The 20160-nt window shown below is 42.5% G+C and overlaps 1 protein-coding gene across 1 annotated transcript in view; it reads left to right on the plus strand.

Annotated features, from left to right (window-relative positions):
* Positions 1–18573, plus strand: part of LOC145357116 (signal peptide, CUB and EGF-like domain-containing protein 3) — a 347330-nt gene extending 328757 nt beyond the window's left edge. The window contains exons 16-22 of the mRNA XM_080210261.1: positions 1377–1538; positions 2682–2849; positions 5013–5174; positions 6084–6281; positions 8705–8857; positions 10586–10665; positions 13660–18573. Coding sequence (XP_080066387.1) covers positions 1377–1538; positions 2682–2849; positions 5013–5174; positions 6084–6281; positions 8705–8857; positions 10586–10665; positions 13660–13812 — 1076 coding nt within the window. The 3' untranslated portion in view covers positions 13813–18573. The remainder of the gene's footprint in view (positions 1–1376; positions 1539–2681; positions 2850–5012; positions 5175–6083; positions 6282–8704; positions 8858–10585; positions 10666–13659) is intronic.
* The last annotated feature ends 1587 nt before the right edge of the window (positions 18574–20160 follow it).

The following is a 20160-nucleotide window of genomic DNA, read 5'->3' on the forward strand; positions in this document are numbered from 1 at the left end:
GAATTCACTGCCTTGGAAACTCAACCTAATATAAAAATTGAAATGATTTTTTAATTGTACGTGAAAAGAAAATGCAACCTGTGCATTCAGAAAGTAAAAGTGACAAATTTGTTACTAACCAGAGATTTGTACCAAAATATAAAACAAATGAAATTTTAAATATATTTCGTGCAAAGGCACAGCAGGTTTTCTGAGCGAGTGGCTGAGCTGTACAGCCTACAAATATTCCAGGTGTGGATTCTCTTTGGCTGTTTTTTATTTATGCTCACTGGACAGTGATCAGAACCCGAAACACCCTTCATTTGGGAAGTGGAAGAATCTATCCACCTGTCTATTGCTGATGATTCACCAGTGATATCCCACTGGAAGTGCACACTTTAGGATATAGGTTGAAGGCAGAGTGGGGCTCGACGCTCTGTGGTCCAGTAAGCTGTTAACATTTACTTGTCTAGGCTTGCAAGTAAATAATGACCATTTAAGCAAAGAAATGAAGGGTAACTGCTGGCAGCAGCGATGCAACCCAACTGACTGACCCTTTCATAGATAGGGGAGATGAGCAGTGAATGCAGTTGTTAAATAACACAGCTGTAAGATATAGAATGGACAAACTTGAAGGTTCATTGGCCTGGTCTCATTTTGCAGTAGTTAATATAGAAGTAGATGGGTGCATGCTACTCATTTATATTACACATACAAAGGGGAAAGGACTTAAGAAATACAAGATGAGGGACAGCTAACAAATGTCATCCTGTAATGAAAAGAGAGATTGAAAGAGATGGAGCGACATGACTGATACTCTCAGTACCTTTTTGGAGGTGCACTACAAGGTCATTAATAGTGGACTGGGAGCATGCTGCCCATTTGACCTCTTTGCAGAGGTGTTTGGCTGAGATAGGCTGATGGCGGGAGAATAATTCAGAAAATAAATACACTACATAGAATGCTACCCATTACCAGTTCCTCTGGTAACAGGCAGCGAGCGGCCTGTCCAGAGGAATGTGTATATAATTAAAATAGCATTGCTTTTTAATACATATAGAACTCAAATTCCCAATTTGAACATACAAATAAACTGATGTGCCACTGTGCAAGCAGACAGTTCATTTTCCTTTTGGAAAATGCTGGCATATGAATAGTGGTGAGGCTTGTACAGTATTTCCTATTCACAGTGCCCGTACTGTACCCTCTCTGAGTGTTACACAGCTCAGTGGTGCGTGACGTTTTAACACATCACAGGAATTGCTCACAAAAAGTATAAATATTGTAATCAAGGAAATAAACGCTTTAAGCTACAGTTGAGCAAAGTAGAAAGAGAAAGGTATTTTGGTGAATTGTTGCTTTTGCCATTCCCCTCACCAGCACTTTCCGTTTCTCAGTTAGCTGCTTGTCAGGATCCTTCTATCATGGACAGCAGGAGAAGTGTGTTCCATGCCCTGCCGGCACCTACCAGGAGAAGGACGGACAGTTATCATGTGACTTATGCCCTAGGACCGATGGCCAAGGCCCAACAGGAGCAAGTAACATAAGTGTATGCACAGGTAAGTGAACTGCACGTGTGTCAGTCAACCTGTGTGTGACTGTCTGTGGATTTCAGCATGGTTTAGGTGTAGGTGCTTGTGAGTTTGCTTGTGTAAGTACGTGTGTCCATGTGTGGCTACAGTTGGCAGTGCAGGGGTGGCCATTGCTGCGGGGTCTGCAGGGGGTGCGAGGGGCGACAGTGCGTCATGGGCCAAAAAGAGTTGGAATACAAGGGTTCTGCTCCCAGAGCCCAGCAGGATTTACCTGGCCTTCTCCCCTCCCAACAGCACGCCCCCACCCTTAGCCACTGGGATAATGCCAACAAAGTTGGGAAGAGGCCCTTAACTGGCCACATAAATGGCTCATTCGTGCTTCAAACAGGCAGGTTGTCCATCACCTTTCCTGCCCCTGACAAAATGGCATGGCAGCATGAAGGCGCAGGCATCTAACCTAACCCTTTCCTGGCTATTTTGTTAGCGTTCACTCCTCCCAGTCCATCCCCAAAGGACTGGTGAAATTTAGCCCTGTGAAAGCTGAATTAAGCCAGCCTACAAGAGGGACTGCAGCTTGGATCAGTGCTTAGCACTGCTGACTGACGGTGCCAGGGATCCAGGTTCAATTCCTGGCTTGGATCTGTGTGGAGTCTGCATGTTCTCACCGTGTCTACATGGGTTTCCTCCAGGTGCTCTGATTTCCTCCCAAAGTCTGAAAGACGTGCTGGTTAGGTGCATTGGCCATGCTAAATTCTCCCTCAATGTACCCGAACAGGTGCCTGAGTGTGGCGACTAGGGGATTTTCACAGTACTTCATTGTAGTGTTAATATAGGCATACTTGTGACACTAATGAACCAACATAGACCTACCTCAATGCTGCGCAGTGATTTGCTCCAAAGCCAGATGAGTATGGCCTGTGGCTTTGGATTATAGGCATTAGAAAGAAGATTGAGGGTTTCTGAATACATTTTAATTAATTTTCTTAACCAATACCTCAGCATAAATCATCATTCCGCCTGTCTAAGCTGAAATCAGATCCCAATCCTAGAGGTGGAAGAGCAAATCATCTTTCATTTCCTCACGCGGACCTTGGTCTAGACCACTTTGATTTCTGTTTAGTTTAGATTAAGCAATGACTGGTCAGCTTACTGTTGTGATTGTTGATACAGGTCAGTGCAGTCCAGGACATTATTCATCAGACGGGTTTCAGCCATGCCAATTGTGCAGTCGAGGTACGTACCAGCCTGAATTAGGCCGGACACTATGCTTCCAATGTGGAGGAGGATTGATGACAAAACATGAAGGAGCTTCATCCTTCCAGGATTGCGATACTAAAGGTCAGTAAGAAACGCTGTTGGACGGGAGCTTTTTTAATGTTTATATTAATGGAAAATAAGTAGCAATATCCATAGATGTTTTTGATTAATCTCTCCTACTGGGGTACAAATTCCAAAAGCGATGTATTTAACTGGCTGGCTTCCCATCCATCACCCTAAGCATTCACTTCCCTGGACAGAGGTTGCAGTGTGCTTACAAGATGCATTGCAGTAACTCACCAAGGTTCCTTGAACAACACCTCCCAAACTCACCGTTTCACCTAGAAAGATAACAGCAGCAGACTTATTGTTCACCACCAGCTGACAGCTCTCCTTCGAGTCACAGCCCATCCCCGGACGTGGAATTATATCACTGTTGCTAAACCGTCACTGAATTGATATCCTGGAATTCCCTCCCTAACTCCCTATGGGAGCAACTGCACCCCTGGCTGCAGCAGTTCAAGAACATGACTCACCATCACCTTCTCATGGATAAAAATGGATGGGCAATAAGAATGCTGGTCTGACCAGCAACACTCACACCCCATAAACAAACTTTAAAAAAGTTGCATCCTGGGGTTTTTTGAAAAGTTATAAGGATGGACCCAGGAGCTTTTTCTTGCTAGTTTTGCTCTTTGCTCTCCTGATGTCAGTCAGTCTCCAGTACTTCACTCAGTGAGAGTTTCTCACAAAGGAATCTAGATACTGAGCATCACCGTGCTAAATGACAGCAGGGAGGAAAGTACTCCATCCATACCCTGTCCTTACACAATGTTAATATGCACGTACTTTGTAGTAGGATTCTTGAATATCTATCACAAGACTTGTTGACTCTCTTCTCCCTAACCACAGATTACTGAAGTCAACTGAAACCAACCGGCCGAGATCAGCAAACTCAACTTAGGTTAGGGATAGAAAATGGGACTCACTAGCTCAAAGTGGCACCACTGTTAGCAACCTTCCTACGTCTAGGTTGTACTTTACTCCCAGTTTTTGAGCAAGAGATTGGCAATCCATTGGCCATGGTGCTTCACTTTAACCAGAAGAAAACTGGCCCAGAATTTTCTGCCAATCCCTTCTTTGCAAGGAAGAGACTGATGTCCATATGCTTGATGGGATTTTCTGATCATCTCGCACCCCCCACCCCCCAACCCTCCCTGGCATAGCGAGCGAGATCAAACAAAATGCCATAGATTTCAGCGGGGCCAGAGGATCCTGCCAACAGCCAATGGCAAGCTGCCTCTGTCACAGGAAAACCCAGCTCATGGAGTCTGGAAAACATTTGGAAACTTTGCATGCTCAAGTAGTGCAGGGTCAATTTACGGGCGGGTTGGTGGCACAGCAGTTCGCACTGCTGCCTCACAGTTCCAGGGTCCTGGATTCAATTCCAGCCTCAGGTAACTATCTGTGTGGAGTCTGCACGTTCTCCCAGTGTCTGCGTGGGTTTCCTCCGGGTGCTTCGGTTTCCTCCCACAAGCCAAAGATGTGCAGATTAGGTGGATTGGCCAATGCTAAATTGCTCCTTAGTGTCCTGAGATGTATAGGTTAGAGGGTTAGCGGGGTAAATGTGTGCAGTTCTGGGGATAGGGGTGGGATTGTTGTCAGTGCAGACTTGATGGGCTGAATGGCTTCCTTTTGCACTGTAAAGAGTGGACAATTAAATTGAAAGAGATGAATATGAAGTTTTAATTACAAATTATATGGCCATTGCAAATTTATTGTTGCCTTTACTCCAGAGGAGTCTGTCCAAAGACCACACCAATTTACTTTAAAATGAACTATTAAATCAAAGAACAGCCATGAGTGACTCTTGTAGATTTGGGTTTGGTGATTAAATGTTCTGGATCTGACATTAGTGAATTGAACATTCTCCATGGAAACAACAATAATACAAACTGGTCTTTTCTCTTAACATGGCTGAAAATTAGTCAAACCTTTGACACCAATTTTTGTACTTGGAGATAATTATTCAAATTAGTCATTTACAAATTCACTTGGTAAACAAAGGTGGGACAATGTCTAAATAAAAACCTTTGCATCTTTGAACACTCTCTATCTCCTGACAGAAATAAAATGGGTTTTTTTTCGATTTAACCTGTGATTATTGAGCTGTAACGATGAACACATTCAGTGTTGGTGCGTCCTTGTGTTTGTAATTCCGATACTGTTTTTAAACTCTCACAGTTCAGTGCTCCCCAGGCCATTATTACAACACAACAGTTCACAGGTGCATACGATGTGGCTTGGGCACCTACCAGCCGGAGTTTCGACAGAATTACTGCATCGCATGTCCCGGCAACACCACGACTGACTTTGATGGGTCAACTACTGTGAGGCAATGCAAAAGTAAGAATCTATTTGTACTTTGAGATTTGCAAGAGAAAGCCAATCTGGTAATGAAATGACTCCTCAGAGGCCGGTGTCCCTCCACCAGACTCCCTTTATTCACAAACTCTATTCCACTGCTAGAGTGCTTCAGGTATAAAGTCTGAATCCAGACTGCTGGTGGACCTGACGTTTACATATTTATGTACAGATGAGGCTCCCTTATTGGGCAGACAATCATTGCCAATCTGTTTGGTCCAAACAAGTAAACTAAATCAACTTAACAAAGGGACAAATAAAAATGGGCAGCTTCCAAAAGGAGGAGAACTGCCCGAAACAAAGGACAAAGTGGAAAGAAAACTTAAAGCATTGAATCAAAATCAATTCTGGCCTTGGGTGACTGTGTGGAGTTTCCACATTCCCTCCGTGTCTGCATGGGATTCCTCCAGGTGCTCCGATTTCCTCTCACAGTCCAAAGAAGTGCGGGCTAGGTCAATTGGCCATGCTAAATTGCCCCTTGTGTCCTGAGATGTGTAGGTCAGGGGGATTAGTGGGGTAAATACATGGAGCTACAGGGATAGGGTGTGAGTGGGATGCTCTGTTGGAGAGTCGGTGCAGATTCAATGGGCCAAATGGCTACCTTCTGCACTGTAGGGATTCTATGATTTTATGATAACAGGCTAACAGGAGAACATCGGCTAGAATCCTGTAGATGATAATCATCCATGGGAGATTGGCGGTAAAAGAGAGAGGAAGCCATGAAGGAGTTTTATTGTTTGTTGCTATTTGTTTCAGCATACGATGTGAAATGCTGACCCAACGAGATTGAGATTTTCCATCAAGGCCAACAAGGGCTCAGCAGGTGTGTTCCTTTGAGACTCTCATCCATCTTCAGGTCAATCATGCATTCCATGCATCTTGTTCTTACAGATCGACAGTGTGGTGGGGAACTTGGGGAATACACAGGATACATTGAATCTCCCAACTACCCCGGGAACTACCCAGCCAACGTGGAGTGCACCTGGAACATTAACCCTCCTCCGAAACGGAAAATCCTGATCGTGGTTCCGGAAATCTTCCTACCCATCGAGGATGATTGTGGAGATGTTTTGGTCATGAGGAAAAACTGTGAGTTTCTAAACTACCTTATACCAGGCGCATTCCTCACTGCCCCCCTTCCCACCCTTCTTTCACCCCCCAATGGGGAAGTGTTTTTAATCTGCGTGGGCTCTAATCTTATTGAATCTCTCCAGCTTCCCGTTTCCCCTCTGCATCTTTTAAACCTTCTCCAACTGACTTTTCTCAGCAAATATTTGTCCCCCTTTCATAGAATCTGTACAGAAGGAGGTCATTCAGCCCATCGATTCTGTACTGACTTTCCAACAGAGCATCTTACCCAGGCATACCCCCTGTCCCATTCCCTTAACCCCACACATTTACCCCATTAATCCCCCTAATCTACACATCTCAGAACACTAAGAGGCAATTTAGCATGGCCAATCCACCCAATCTGCATGTCTTTGGACTCTGGGGGGAAACACGAATGTAGGGTGAATGTGCAAACTCCACCGTCACCTAAGGCTAGAATTAAACCTGGGTTCCTGGCGCTTGAAGCAGCATTGCTATCCTCTGTGCCACCGTGCCACCAGTTTCCTAATCTCTTTCTCTCTGGCTCAGCATCAGTTCCCCTTATAAAACATTCTTTCTCTTCCCATTTAATAAAGTACCTTTTCCTTGCTATTGTAGCAGTTTGGAATGTCTTATGGCGCAGTGGGTAATGTCCCTGCCTCTGACTCAGAAGTCCCAGGGTTGAATCCCATCCCAGGATCTGAAAGTGTGTTTATAATAGTCGACATGTTAAGTGTCAACCTGCAAAATCCTTCCAACATGCCAAAACCAGGCCGTAAGATTGGGAGAGATTCCTGGTCAGTTATGTGATGGAAAGAACACTGGAACTTCCACCATCACAACTATAGCTCCAGATTACACTGCGCAGGTAGAAATGCCACAGTAACTTGCACTCCCTGAAAAATCTGTAACACACCACCTATGAGATACTGAACTAGCAACCCAGAGGCTTGGACAAATGAATCAGTGACAGGAGTTCAAATCCCAACAGGGCACCTATAAAACCATCAGGTCCACAAATGTTCTTTGGGAACTTACATGATGGCTTACATGTGACTCCAGACCCACTGCCCATCTAAAATGGGGTAAGAAGTCTCACAACACCAGATTAAAGTCCAACAGGTTTATTTGGTACCACAAGCCACAAGCTTTCAGAGCGCTCGCTGCCCCTTCATCAGGTGAGTGAGTTGTGTTCCTAAACAGGGCATATAAAGACACAAACTCAATTTACAAGATAATGGTTGGAATGCAAGTCTTTACAGATAATCAAGTCTTAAAAGTACAGACAATGTGACTGGAGAGGGTTAGGCACACGTTAAAGAGATGTGTATTGTCTCCAGCCAGGTCAATTAGTGAGATTTTGCAAGCCCAGGCAAGTTGTGAGATAGTGTGACATGAACCCAAGATCCTGGTAGAGGCCGTCCTCATGTGTGCAGAACTTGGCTATCAGTCTCTGCTCAGCGACTCTGCGTTGTCGTGTGTTGTGAAGACTGCCTTGGAGAACGCTTACCCGAAGATCACAGGCTGAATGCCCATGACCACTGAAGTGTTCCCCAACAGGAAAAGAACACTCCTGGTGATTGTCGAGTAGTGTTCATTCATCCAACTGTCGTAGCGCCTGCATGGTCTCTCCAATGTACCATGCTTCGGGACATCCTTTCCTGCAGCGTATCAGGTAGACAACGTTGGCCGAGTCGCAAGAATATGTACCGTGTTTCTGATGGATGTTCTCACATGAGATGATGGCATCCGTGTCGATGATCCAGCAGATCTTGCAGAGGTTGCTGTGGCAGGGTTGTGTGGTGTTGTGGTCACTGTTCTCCTGAAGGCTGGGTAGTTTGCTGCGGACAATGGTCTATTTGAGGCTGTGCGGTTGTTTGAAGGCAAAAGGTGGGGGTATGGGGATGGCCAGCAAACCAATATTCAGTACTCAAGGGCTATTCATGCAAGTTGTTGCTGAATGTGTGAGCTGAGAGCAGCACTGATCCAGCAAAACTAACAGTGTAATAATCATCAAGTGTTTCAACTGGGCTGCTCCAACATCAGTATTTGCTGTGAATCACACGGAAAACATTCCCCCCCACCTCCACATATGACTCAATATTATTCTACTGGTTATTGTCACTCTAAAGATCTCAGTACTGGCCTTTGTGAGCTTTGGCAACAAGTGCGAGCAGGTTATTTAATCATCTATCATTATCATTAATCTGAACCTATCCTGCCTGGGGTCAATGGACATTTGCATGTTTCGTGTCCCGCCGGATACGATTCCCGTGTCGGGTGAGATGGGAAAATTCAGCCCATAGTGTCAATTTTTAACATATCTTATTTCTTCACTTTTTTGGTTTTACAGGAGAAGGTTTATGACATTAGAAACTGTTTGGGATTCTTTAACCTCCTCGTTTCTGAAATTTTGTCCACAGCTTCACCGACATCAATCACAACATATGAAACCTGTCAGACCTACGAGCGGCCAATAGCCTTCACTGCCAGATCCCGTAAACTGTGGGTCAATTTCAAAACGAACGAAGCAAACAGCGCCAAAGGGTTCCAGATACCGTATGTCACCTACGATGGTGAGTGAGCCTGCTGATGTGCTGTTTTACTTAATTGGTGTACAGATGGCTAAGATCTTAATGTTTCATGATGCACTTTATTTTTGCAGCGACACAATTGCTTCTCAAAAGTAAAGATCTAATAACTCCATTGGTAATGTCCTTATCCCAGCCTTAATCGGACTGGCAGAGTACCCACAGGGCGAGCTTTACCAGCCTCGCTCGCCCCAAGATTGGAAAATCCCACCCAAGCTCAACACATGTTCCGTGTCCCGCCCGTTACGATTCCCGTGGCAGGTGGGATGGGAAAATTCCACCCACAATGTCTCATTGAGTCACTGAAGGAAGCTCGAATGGGGCAGATTCTGAAAGAAAGTCTTGTATTTGTGTACAGGAGCACCCTTCATTATCTTAGGGTTCCCCCAAGTGCTTTACAGCCAATGAAGTACTTTTAAAGTGTTAGTCACTGTTGCAAATAGGAAATCCAGCTGTCACTATGCTCACATTAACCTCAGCATACCTGACCTGATAATGTGTTCTCCTTTTGATGCTAATTAAAACAGAAAAAGCTGGAGAAGCTCAGCTGGTCTGGCAGCATCTGCTTTTTCGTAGACGTTAACTGAGGGACAAAAATCCTGCACTCCTCCTCGAAACGGATTAGACTTAGAACACCCTACAGTGCAGAAGGAGGCCATACAGCCCATCGAGAGAGCACCAACCACAATCCCACCAGACCCGATTCCTGTAACCCCACATACTTACCTTGCTAATCCCCCTGACAAGGGTCAATTTAGCATGGTCAATCGACCTAACCCCCACATATTTGGATTGTGTGGGAGGAAACCAGAGCACCCGGAGGAAACCCACGAAGACACAGGGAGAATGCGCAAACTGCTCACAGATAGTGACCCGAGGCTGGAATCGAAACCAGGTCCCTGGTGCTGTGAGGTAGCAGTGCTAACCACAGTGCCACCATGCGGCCCTTCCACCTGAGGATGGAGACAGGCCCTTAGAAAACATAGAAACATAAAAAATTAGAAGCAGGAATAGGCCATTTAATCCTTCAAGCCTGCACTACCATTCATTCTGATTATGGCTGATCATCAAATTCAATATCCCTATTTCCTCCCGTATCCCTTGATCCCGTTAACCACAAGAACTATATCTAATTTCTTCTTGAAATCACACAACATTTCGGCCTCAACTACTCTCTTGGATTCGCTGCTGTTTAGGTGAAGAGATTTCTCCTCATCCTTGTTTAATGTCCCACCAAAGGATGGAATCTCTGACAGTGCAGCCATTCCTCCAGCGCTGCATTGGAAAGTCAGCCTAGATTGTTGTGTCTGAAGTGGGATTTGAACTCTCAGCCTTCTGACTCAAGAGGGGGAGAGTGTCACCAGCTGACCCACTCTTGACATATTGATACATCCAGAAAGGTTGGGGATGTTTGACTCCACGATGTGTATTGGGAAATTTTGATTCTGACAGCAATTAGACTGGGAAACAGCAGGAAAGAAGAACTATGTAAAAAAATTGACAAGGATAAGACAAAAATATGCACCGGCATATCTGCTTAAACCATTCAGAATAGTACAAACAATGCTGTATTGTTATGAAGAATTTTCTTCATTGGCTGTGGAAGTCAGAAGTTTTTTTTAATGCCTTCCCTATGACTTGATTCAGTTTATAACTGCACAGAGGAACACATATTGGAAGCTTGATTGACTAACTTTTACATTTCTTTTCTAGAGGACTATGAGCAGCTTGTCGAAGACATTGTCCGAGATGGTAGATTATATGCTTCAGAAAACCATCAAGAAATTTTAAAGGTAAGTGACTGGATTATTGCACAAAGTACGATGAATCCAGTTTCTCACATACTGGGGACATTAGCTGTGTAATCGGCAGTGAGTTCTGATGAAAATGAGTTGATTGTGCACAATGTTGTAATTGTTGAGTCAGAGAAAATGGTTCCCCACTCTCATTATCTCTGTTGCCTCTAGGTTGCTAGTTCCTTCTTTATCTCTCCTCCTGCTTTCACCTTACTTTTCCCTCTGCCAATCCTTCCTTCTTTTTCTGTTATTCATCTGGATGCGGAGTGATGGTATATTCTGGCAAGTAAAGGGCCATCAATCCCATCTCTCCCTATTCCTTCTTCTCTGTCCCCTCCCCCAACCTTCTCCCCAGCCTTTCCCCCCTCTCATCTTGCTTCCCCTTCTTATCTCTCTCTCTCTCTCTTCTGCTTGCTCCTCCTTTCCCCGCCTTCTTTCCTTTCCTTCGCCCCCTTGCCTGTCCCCCTCCTGCACCTGTTCTCTACAACCCTCTCATATTTCTACACCTGTCTCTCTCTATCTTCCTGTTACCTATTTTTCCCAAGCCCTCCTTTTAGTTATTTCTCCCTTGTTAATAGAAATAATAATAGCAATAAGAAAGCTCCACAACCCATGGGGAAATCAAGTAATGATCCCCTGCGATCATCATAGCACCCACCCATGCTTTTGTAATTAACCAGCTATGACGTTAATATATGACTTATTTTGGATAGAAGTATGTATGAGAACTATAGAAAAACATCACCCTTACCAAGAGGTGCACTTTGCTCCAGCAAATGAAATGGTGCTGCACCCTCCAGTGGCTAGTGTAGGATTTGCATTTAAGGATTGTAAATAAGGATGCCTCTGCCTTTTGGCTAATGTCAAGCCCAGAATGGGGGGAGCAATGTCTTATTTTGTCAGCTTCAATCTCCTTTGACTGACTTGTGGAGACCATGAATTGGATTCAGTTGGAATTTGAATTTGGTAATGGATGTATAGGGTGGCACAGTGGCAGAGTGGTTAGCCTTACCACTTCATAGCGCCAGGGACCTAGGTTCGATTCCTGACTTGGGTCACTGTCTATGTGGAGCTTGCATATTCTACCTGTGACTGCATGGGTTTCCTCTGGGTGCTCTGGTTTCCTCCCACATTCTGGTTAGGTGCATTGACCCAAACAGGCGCGGGAGTCTGGCAACTAGAGGAATTTCACAGTAACTTCATTGAGGTGTTAATGTAAGTCTTACTTGTAATTAATAAATTAACTTTAACCTTGGTTTTTGGAGCAAGCAAGGAATGGATTTGGGTTTCCCCGATTCAGTCTCAGCACTGGCTTTGTAACTTTAAGGCTGGAGTAAAATATTTTTTTAAAAACGATGTATATTGTCACACCTTAGATAGAATTGTTATATTACTCACTCACCTAATGTGATGCTCAACACAAACTACAGGCACATTACAAGATCTATTAGATATCGGGTAAATAGTTATTTAATGAATTAATTTCTTTTTTTAAATGTTTATCTTTTTCAGTAGAATTTTAATGAATATTAATAAACTGTAAATAATTCTAGAAGTGTTGCCGACATGAATATGGAACCTGGCGTGTGGGTGTGATTCATATTGGAAAGCGTTGGGCTCAATTGCACTCTATTCTTAAGGACTGCTCAGATACTCTGTGTGGGGAAGTAGGTAATGAGGAAAATCGCAGTAATAATGTGTGAAATGTAAAAAGGAATTGCATGAGTAGACCACACAGCCCTCAATCCTGCTCCACTATTTAACATGATCATAGCAGATCTTCTGCTTCACACCTCCACACCCTAGCCTCATATCCCTTGGTGTCCAAAATTTATCAATCTCAACAACTGAGCCCTCCAGATTGAGAATTTCAAATGTTCATGACACTCTGTGTAAAATAAATTTCTCCTCAACTCAGTCCGAAATAACCAACCCCTTATCCTGATACACTGACGGCTAGTTTTAGACTTTTTTAGCCTCATCTCAGTGGGGTCTCCCTGTCTAAACTCCACAGAAACAAGGTCAGTTTTACTTAAGCTTTCCTCATAGGGATGACCCTGTTAGCCCTCAATGTAGTGTTGTGTCACTCCACCTGCCCCAAGCCAAGTATCTCCTTTCTTCAGTAAGGAAACCAAAATTGTACTCTTTTGGTTTCACCAAAGCTCTGTTTAATGACAGTAAGACTATCCTGTCTCATTTCTTCACCCAAAGATTGGTGAGCCTGTGGAATTCAAAACCACATGAAGTAGTTGATGCCAAAACAATGAATGTATTCAAAAGGTGGTTGGATGTAGTATTTGGGCAAATGGATCAAAGGTTATGGGGAGAAAGCAGGATTAGGCCATGATCTTAATGAATGGCAGAGCTGGCTCGAAGGGCCAAATGGCCTTCTCTTGCCCCTATCTTCTATGTTTCAATGCTTCTAAATAATTCTTTACTTTTTTAAAACTCTATTTTGCACCAGTGACATTGTGATTTTCTGAAATGTCTGGTATCCAGAGAGCGATAAGGAATGTAATAGGCTCAAATCTTAATAATTTGTGTGCAATATTGTAATAACTCCATGGAGGCGAAAGTCCCGTCACCAAATTACTTTATTTGGTGTACCAAATTGACCCTACACTATTCTCCCCTGAATCTGGCTACTATAGGGGTACCATTTGCATACACACGGGGCAAGGTAGGTGTAGGAAAATGCTTTAAAATGGCGGCTCGGGCTCGTTGGGCCGAAGGGCCTGTTTCCCATGCCAGGTTGTTCTTTGTTCTTTTGTATTTACACCATACCTCTGTATACAGCCAGCTCTCCAGTTTTTTTCTGCTGAATGCAGGCTGGGAGTCTGACACACCAACTTTAAGTAGAGAGCATGAGGCTTCCTGATTTAACTATCAATTAGGACTCATCAGGTAGTTCATACTCAAGAAAACCAACCTCATTTGTTATCACAAATATTAAACACAGGATGGTGATTTTATTTTTTTTAAATCTTGCAGGACAAGAAGCTGATTAAAGCTCTCTTTGATGTACTGGCACATCCACAAAATTACTTCAAGTACACAGCACAGGAGTCCAACGAGATGCTACCAAGATCTTTTATCAAACTTCTCCGCTCCAAAGTTTCCAGCTTCCTCAGGCCCTACAAATAGCTTGACTGGACAAAGGCAACAAAATGACCCACTGAATTTTATTTTTACAGCTTTGTAACCGTAATATTTCACTATGCTGACTTTTTTGTGGCTTTCTTCAAGAGGATCCCAGTTCATACTTCACTGTACGTTATTTATAGCTCTCAGTCCATCATAACGAAGACTGTTCATTCCTTATATTTATGTGTGCGCTGGTATATATGACTGCTGGGAGCGCATCCAAAGCCTGCTCCGTATGCAAGCATACTTTATGCACTAGGACTTTCTGTCTGCATTGTGTGTTTTTTTTTCCCTGTATAAGAAAAGAAAGTGCAATGATTTCTTTCTCCTGTTGGATGTTTGAATGGAAGTTTTTTTTCTCTACAGAAAGATGACAATATTTATATCTGCAAGGAAGCCTTTTTCGTCTCCACTGCAGTGTACCTTGACACCATCTGCATAAATCACACATAATGAAAAGTGACAGGATTGCAATGTTGCGCATTAATAAGTTTGGAATTTATTTGCACTTGAGAATCGTTTTTGAACATGTACAAAAGTTTGGATTTTGTATTGCCATTTTTTAATTGAATTGAGGTATTCAGTTTGTTGTTTTCTTTTAACTCCTTTTCTATGCTAGTTTGTCCCAACTACTCATGACGCTCAATCTTGTATCAGACAGTACAACTGGAACACAACATTTGATTAACTGAAAGGGGTTTAAGAACCTCCAAGAATTTTGAATGACAAGTATAGTTCTGATGATGCAACAGCTCACTCTTTCAGCCCTACTTTGGGTTGATGGACAATATATTAACATCATTTTAGTGCAATTTTGATTTTTTTTTCAATATACGAAATGTACTACATGGTTTTCAGGCAATTTATTTGTTCACCTCATCATCCATATTGAGGTATAATTGGATATTAGGGACACTACAATGCAAAAAATTTAATTATGAGATCCTGAAATAAAACACAAATCATGCATTAAAATAGTGCATATAATGCATCCTCCGTGAATATGTAAATGTTTATAGTTATTGAAAGAAGTGCATTTTAATGTATGGAACAGAATGCCACATTGTAAAATAATGAATCAGTAGAGGCTCCACAATGGGAGAGTGGTATAGGTCCTTTATTACATTGGGGCACTAGCAGGCACTGTAAATCCGTAAATATCCAAGACCACTGAGAGAAGACATCTGGTAAAGAACAAATGTCCCAGGCCACAACATTCAGGGGGCTATAATAACTCCACAGAGGTGGAAGTCTCATCACCAAGTTACTTTATTTACACCATACATTTTTACACCAGTTGCTCCCTGCTGAATGCAGGCTGGGAGTCTGACACACCTGCTTTAAATAAGGAGCATGAGGCTTCCTGATTTAACCATCAATGAGGACTCATCAGGTAGTTCATACTCTAGCAAGCCAACCTCATTAGCCCGGCTGAAGCCATCACAGGGGCCTAGCATGTTTATGTCAAAATTATGGTGAGGAGGTCGATTATGGGAAATCTTTTGAAAATATTAAGTAAACAGAGTTCTCCTGATGGACTTTTTTACCTCGCCAGTCATTACAATTTGAATTTTAGCCAAAGGGGTAGAGTATAATGAAGAGCAAAATGTAACCCTCAATTCAGCAAAGAAGGAGTCGTGGAGGGAGATGCAACACAACAAATGGAGAAGAAAGGCAGAGAATGAACGCAAACATTTTTATTCTAAGGTTTTGTTTCTGTGGGCCAACAATTCTGCCTTTACAATGAGGGAGGTTGTTTTTGGAATATACACCCAGCAAACTGGCAGGCAGGTGTCATTTTCTGGTAATGTGACCCTGGCAACTGCTAACTGTAAAAGCAGCTGGCGTTATTTCCAAGCTAACATACTTCTTTAGCATTAACTAAACTGCAAAGTAATCTGTCCGAGCTGCTTGACCAATTGGTTTTTATAGCCTAATGGTAAACATGGAATTAGCTTTATTTGGCCCTGAGGACTTATTTCCTATAAATGCTTTATCCAGGCAGTTGCTAAGTTGAATTATTTAATGGTTAAAGTTTTGTAACAGAGTATTGGTCTTGCATTTAGTAATCTTGGTCACTGGGGTTTTCCTATGACCACACCTCTACCCAGTAACCAGTTACAATAGTTTGGCTAAAACATTCAGATTTATTTTTAAATAAATTCAAAGCCAAAAAAAACCCTGCATCACCACATGCTAAATGTAATTAAGTATTCAAATTTCCAGGCAAAATATCCCATGTAGCATTATCGATCCTTGAATGGATTTTATATTAATTGCCATTTCATGATTATAAAAGTGAAGTTATATAAAACTGACTGAACATTGCTATCAGGAAATCATTCTGCTGTCCTCAAAAATAGTTTTGCTTCCTTTCAGCATCACAGATATTTTAATATCTGCCATGGGCAATATTGTCACATAAAAACACAATGTGTTCATCTCAAATTTTCTCAGCAACTTTAATGAAGCGCTAACTCATTGGTAAGCAATCAAAATCAGGAACGTTCATTTTAATACCCTCTGAAGTCCACCCAATGTCCAGTAATACATATTCTACGTTTTTCTTCAATTACAGGCCTAAATTAGCAAATTAATTACGTTAATGGCCGTAGGAAGATTTTAATGCACCGCTTGTGATTAGAGAGCAACTTCACATTGTTGCCCGATGTCCCATAGGAACTGAGCCACTGAAGTTTGTCTTGATTCGGACCCAAAATAGCCATCCGAAAAAGCGAAAGTCAAACTTTCGAGCTGATTTTTCGAGTTGGATTGGAACACAGGTTTCTGGAGTTAGAGGGTGGTGCATCTCACTGCACCAAACCCACTGATAAAAACTTCATTCCACTGTAGTGATTAAATTTTTTTTTACTTCAGCGTGACTGGTGTGGCTTATGTTTGTACAAGGATATGAATAATTCCAGACCACTGTAAAGCAGATTTTTATAAGCATAATAGCTACTGGTGGGATTCTACATTTTTCTTCTGTTATGATATTGCAATGATTTTAAAATATGCTAAAGGCATGCTTGATTTATGCAGTTCAATCTCTAGTGAATCCATCTGTTGTTTGAAATCAAGAGTGAACTTTGTTGAATTAAACAACGTGAAAATTCAGCTCTTCAGCTGGTTTTATGCCAGTGTGACGTCAGCATTCTGAGAGTATTAACAGCATCTCAACATTGCTCCTAAACGTCTATCCTCCAGTTCGCTTGTCTACACAAATGCAAAAAGAGGGGTGTCAAGTGTGACAAATGTCACTGGCATCTATCCTCAGAACAGAAGCTGGAGCTTCTGTACCTAGCTATGCCAGCAGAGCTGGCCCACTATGGGCAACAGTATGCGGAACTGTTAACTGCCCGCATTTGGACCAAACAGTCCTGTTTTGGAAGTGAGGTGTCTGAAATGTTGTAAAACATAAATCAGACACGAAAGGCTGGAATCCCCCCTCCCCGGCCCCGCCCACCACAGGAATCGGAGCAGCTGAGGGGCAGACAATGGGAAAGTCTGTTGACCTTGGGCAGGATTCTACGGTTTTGGGATGATCGAGAGCATAAAATTCTGCCCTAATAAAATCCAATTCATAAAACAGAAATTTGTCCCCCCTCCCCTCCGCTATGTTTAATGATGTGGAAATACTGGTGTAAGATTACTAATGTTTCCTACCAAAATCAATCAGCTGCAAAGCAAGTATCAGAACTTGAGCCATGGTCTCACTGTTTCCCAACACACCCCTATTCTGTTCTGGTCTGGTTTTGGACTTTACAAAAGACAGCAAAATAAGTGATGGGGAGATAGAAACATCTCTGACTGATCTCTCCTAACCTTTCAGTAAACCAGGCTGTTTCACTCCATCTTGGACAGAAGGATAAAAGAAACTCATTTTGAAATGTATTTGATTCCAAGGCACTTGGGGGGGAGGGTGGGGAACAGAATTTAACTACCGCTTGCTTCAAATGGCTCTGTGCATTAAAAGGAAAAACATAAAAACATAATACGTTGGTGACAACTGGATTGCAGTGAATCAAGTGCACATATTGATTAAGCAGGAAGTAGCTATTTCTCATTGTAATCATTAACTTCCACTATCTGATGTGTGTACAAGTACAGTTCACGCAGTGTAAAAATGGTAACATATCAAAGAGGTAAATGATCTATGATGGAAGGGATCAAGGCTGTCTTTGCCGTTTTCCCCTATCTAAATTCTCCTTTCATACCATCAGCTCAAGGTGCGCTCCGGAGAGATTAAGGGGTAAATCCGTGTAGTGGTACCGACCCTTTAGAGCAGAGGCTCCTGAGTTCACCTCCCACTCCACACTGTGTTAGTTGATTCCAGTTGGGTTGGGCCCTGCTGGGGAGTCTACATGTACAAACATTGGATAATGACATGCAGTTTGGGCTCAGCTGTGATGCTACAACAGCCAAACAGCCCAATGCACTGAAACCTGGGCTCACCACAAGATTTGCTGGTGACTGTTGGAAATGTGCTGCAAGAAAGTTGGATTTTTTTTAAAAAAATGAATTATTAGCTCCCTTGGCATGTTGAATAAAAAGTTCAGTAGGGGTCAATACTGACACCCAAGCAAGTAGACGTGAGAGAGTCATTGCCCTTTACTCTGCGTGAACTGTAACTTCTCCAGGAGATCCAAAGTTGCATTTTGTAATACTTCAAATAAAAATAGTTTTATAACTGTACTCTTTTTTTTAAAAAAAGTGTTACAAATTACAAAAGGTTCTGTTTCTGTTTCATGGTGGCACAATAAAAATATCCATTACTCAAATTACTCAACAAATGATGGTTGTGTGAGAGCAGACTTTGCTGATACTCTGAGCTGAACTGTATCCACATATAAATCATATTTTCTTACTGCAGATTACTGCATGGAGTTATAGTTTGCCTGGTTTCCATCACCAGACATACTCAGTGACAAAGAAATGGCAATTTGAGAATGTGTGCATGTGCTGTTGGTGGTGAACCCAACCCGTGCAACCATTTTATGAATGTCTATTTATATCCTAATATCCTAATATCCTACAACTTTCATTAGTATATGACAGAATGTGTAAATCAACTGACGAAGTTGCTGAACTCACCCCAGTAATCTTTTAAGTGTAAAGATTAAAGAAAGAATAGGGGTGGCAATATGGCACAGTGCTCTCTCACAGCATCAGGAATCTGGGTTCAATTCTGCCTTGGGTGACTGTCTTTCTGTGTGGAGTTTGCATGTTCTCCCCATGTCTGTGTGGGTTTCTTCTGGTTGCTCCGGTTTGCTCCCACAATCCAAAGATGTGCAGGTTAGATTGACTGGCCATGGTAAATTACCCCTTACTGTCAGGGGGATTAGCTTGGGTAAACGTGAGGTTATGGGAATAGGGCCTGGGTGGGACTATTGTCGGTGCAGGCTTGAGGAGCCAAATGGCCTCCTTCTGTACTGTAAGGTTTCAATGATTCTAAAATGTTTAAAGTTTCAAGCCATCTAACTATCACCTTTGAACATTATCAACAAGTTAGAACATGCAATTGTGGAAGTTATTCTATTTTTTACTGTATTGATACCATAAAAATTGCACTCAAAGAACCTTAAGACAGAGGCCAAGCTCAATGTGCATAGTTTATTTTTAAATTGGTAAACAAAAAAACTGCAATAAAACACTAGAAAATTAGTTTTCTGCTGTGTCTAACACCCTGGGCTGTTTTGAAGCAGCGTAGTTGTAGAAAGTACATGTACAGCTCTTTAACCTGGGGTGGAGTGCAGCCTTAATAATGCAGTGGCAGGCATTTGGGCACATGAATTGGTTGAGAGTGTGAACGAGTGAGGAAATTCTTAGTATTGTGTTGTTACATGCATGAAAGATTCAAACCCAAAATTCCTCGATCTTTTACTTGAGGTTTTATGCTTCAGTGCCACGTCTGTTCAAAAAAAAAGCTGGACAGAGCCGATAAAGGGAAACTGTTCCCTCTGGTAAAAAGATCAAGAACAAGAGGGCACAGATATAAAAGTGATTTGCAAAAGTAGCAAATGCGAGAAAAAACTTCTTTACACAAAGAATGGTTGGGGTCTGGAATGCACTGCGAGTGGCAAGTTCAATCAAGGCATTCAAGAGGACATTAGATGATTATTTGAATATAAACAATGTTTCTGGGGTATGGGGAAAAGGCAGGGGAATCATACTAAGTTACAATGTTCATCTAGAGAGCGAGTACAGATACAATAGCTGGTATTTTACGACCTCAGCTGCCAGAGGCCAACAGAGAATGCCATTCTGCGATCCTTGCCCACCCCAATTCTGGGGCAGGTGAGGTGGTAAAATTCCTCCCAATAAAGTGAAAATATAAGAAGTTCCATT

The sequence above is a fragment of the Carcharhinus amblyrhynchos genome, chromosome 22 (assembly GCF_965287045.1).
Source record: "Carcharhinus amblyrhynchos chromosome 22, sCarAmb.v2.hapA, whole genome shotgun sequence".
Lineage (NCBI taxonomy): Eukaryota > Metazoa > Chordata > Chondrichthyes > Carcharhiniformes > Carcharhinidae > Carcharhinus > Carcharhinus amblyrhynchos.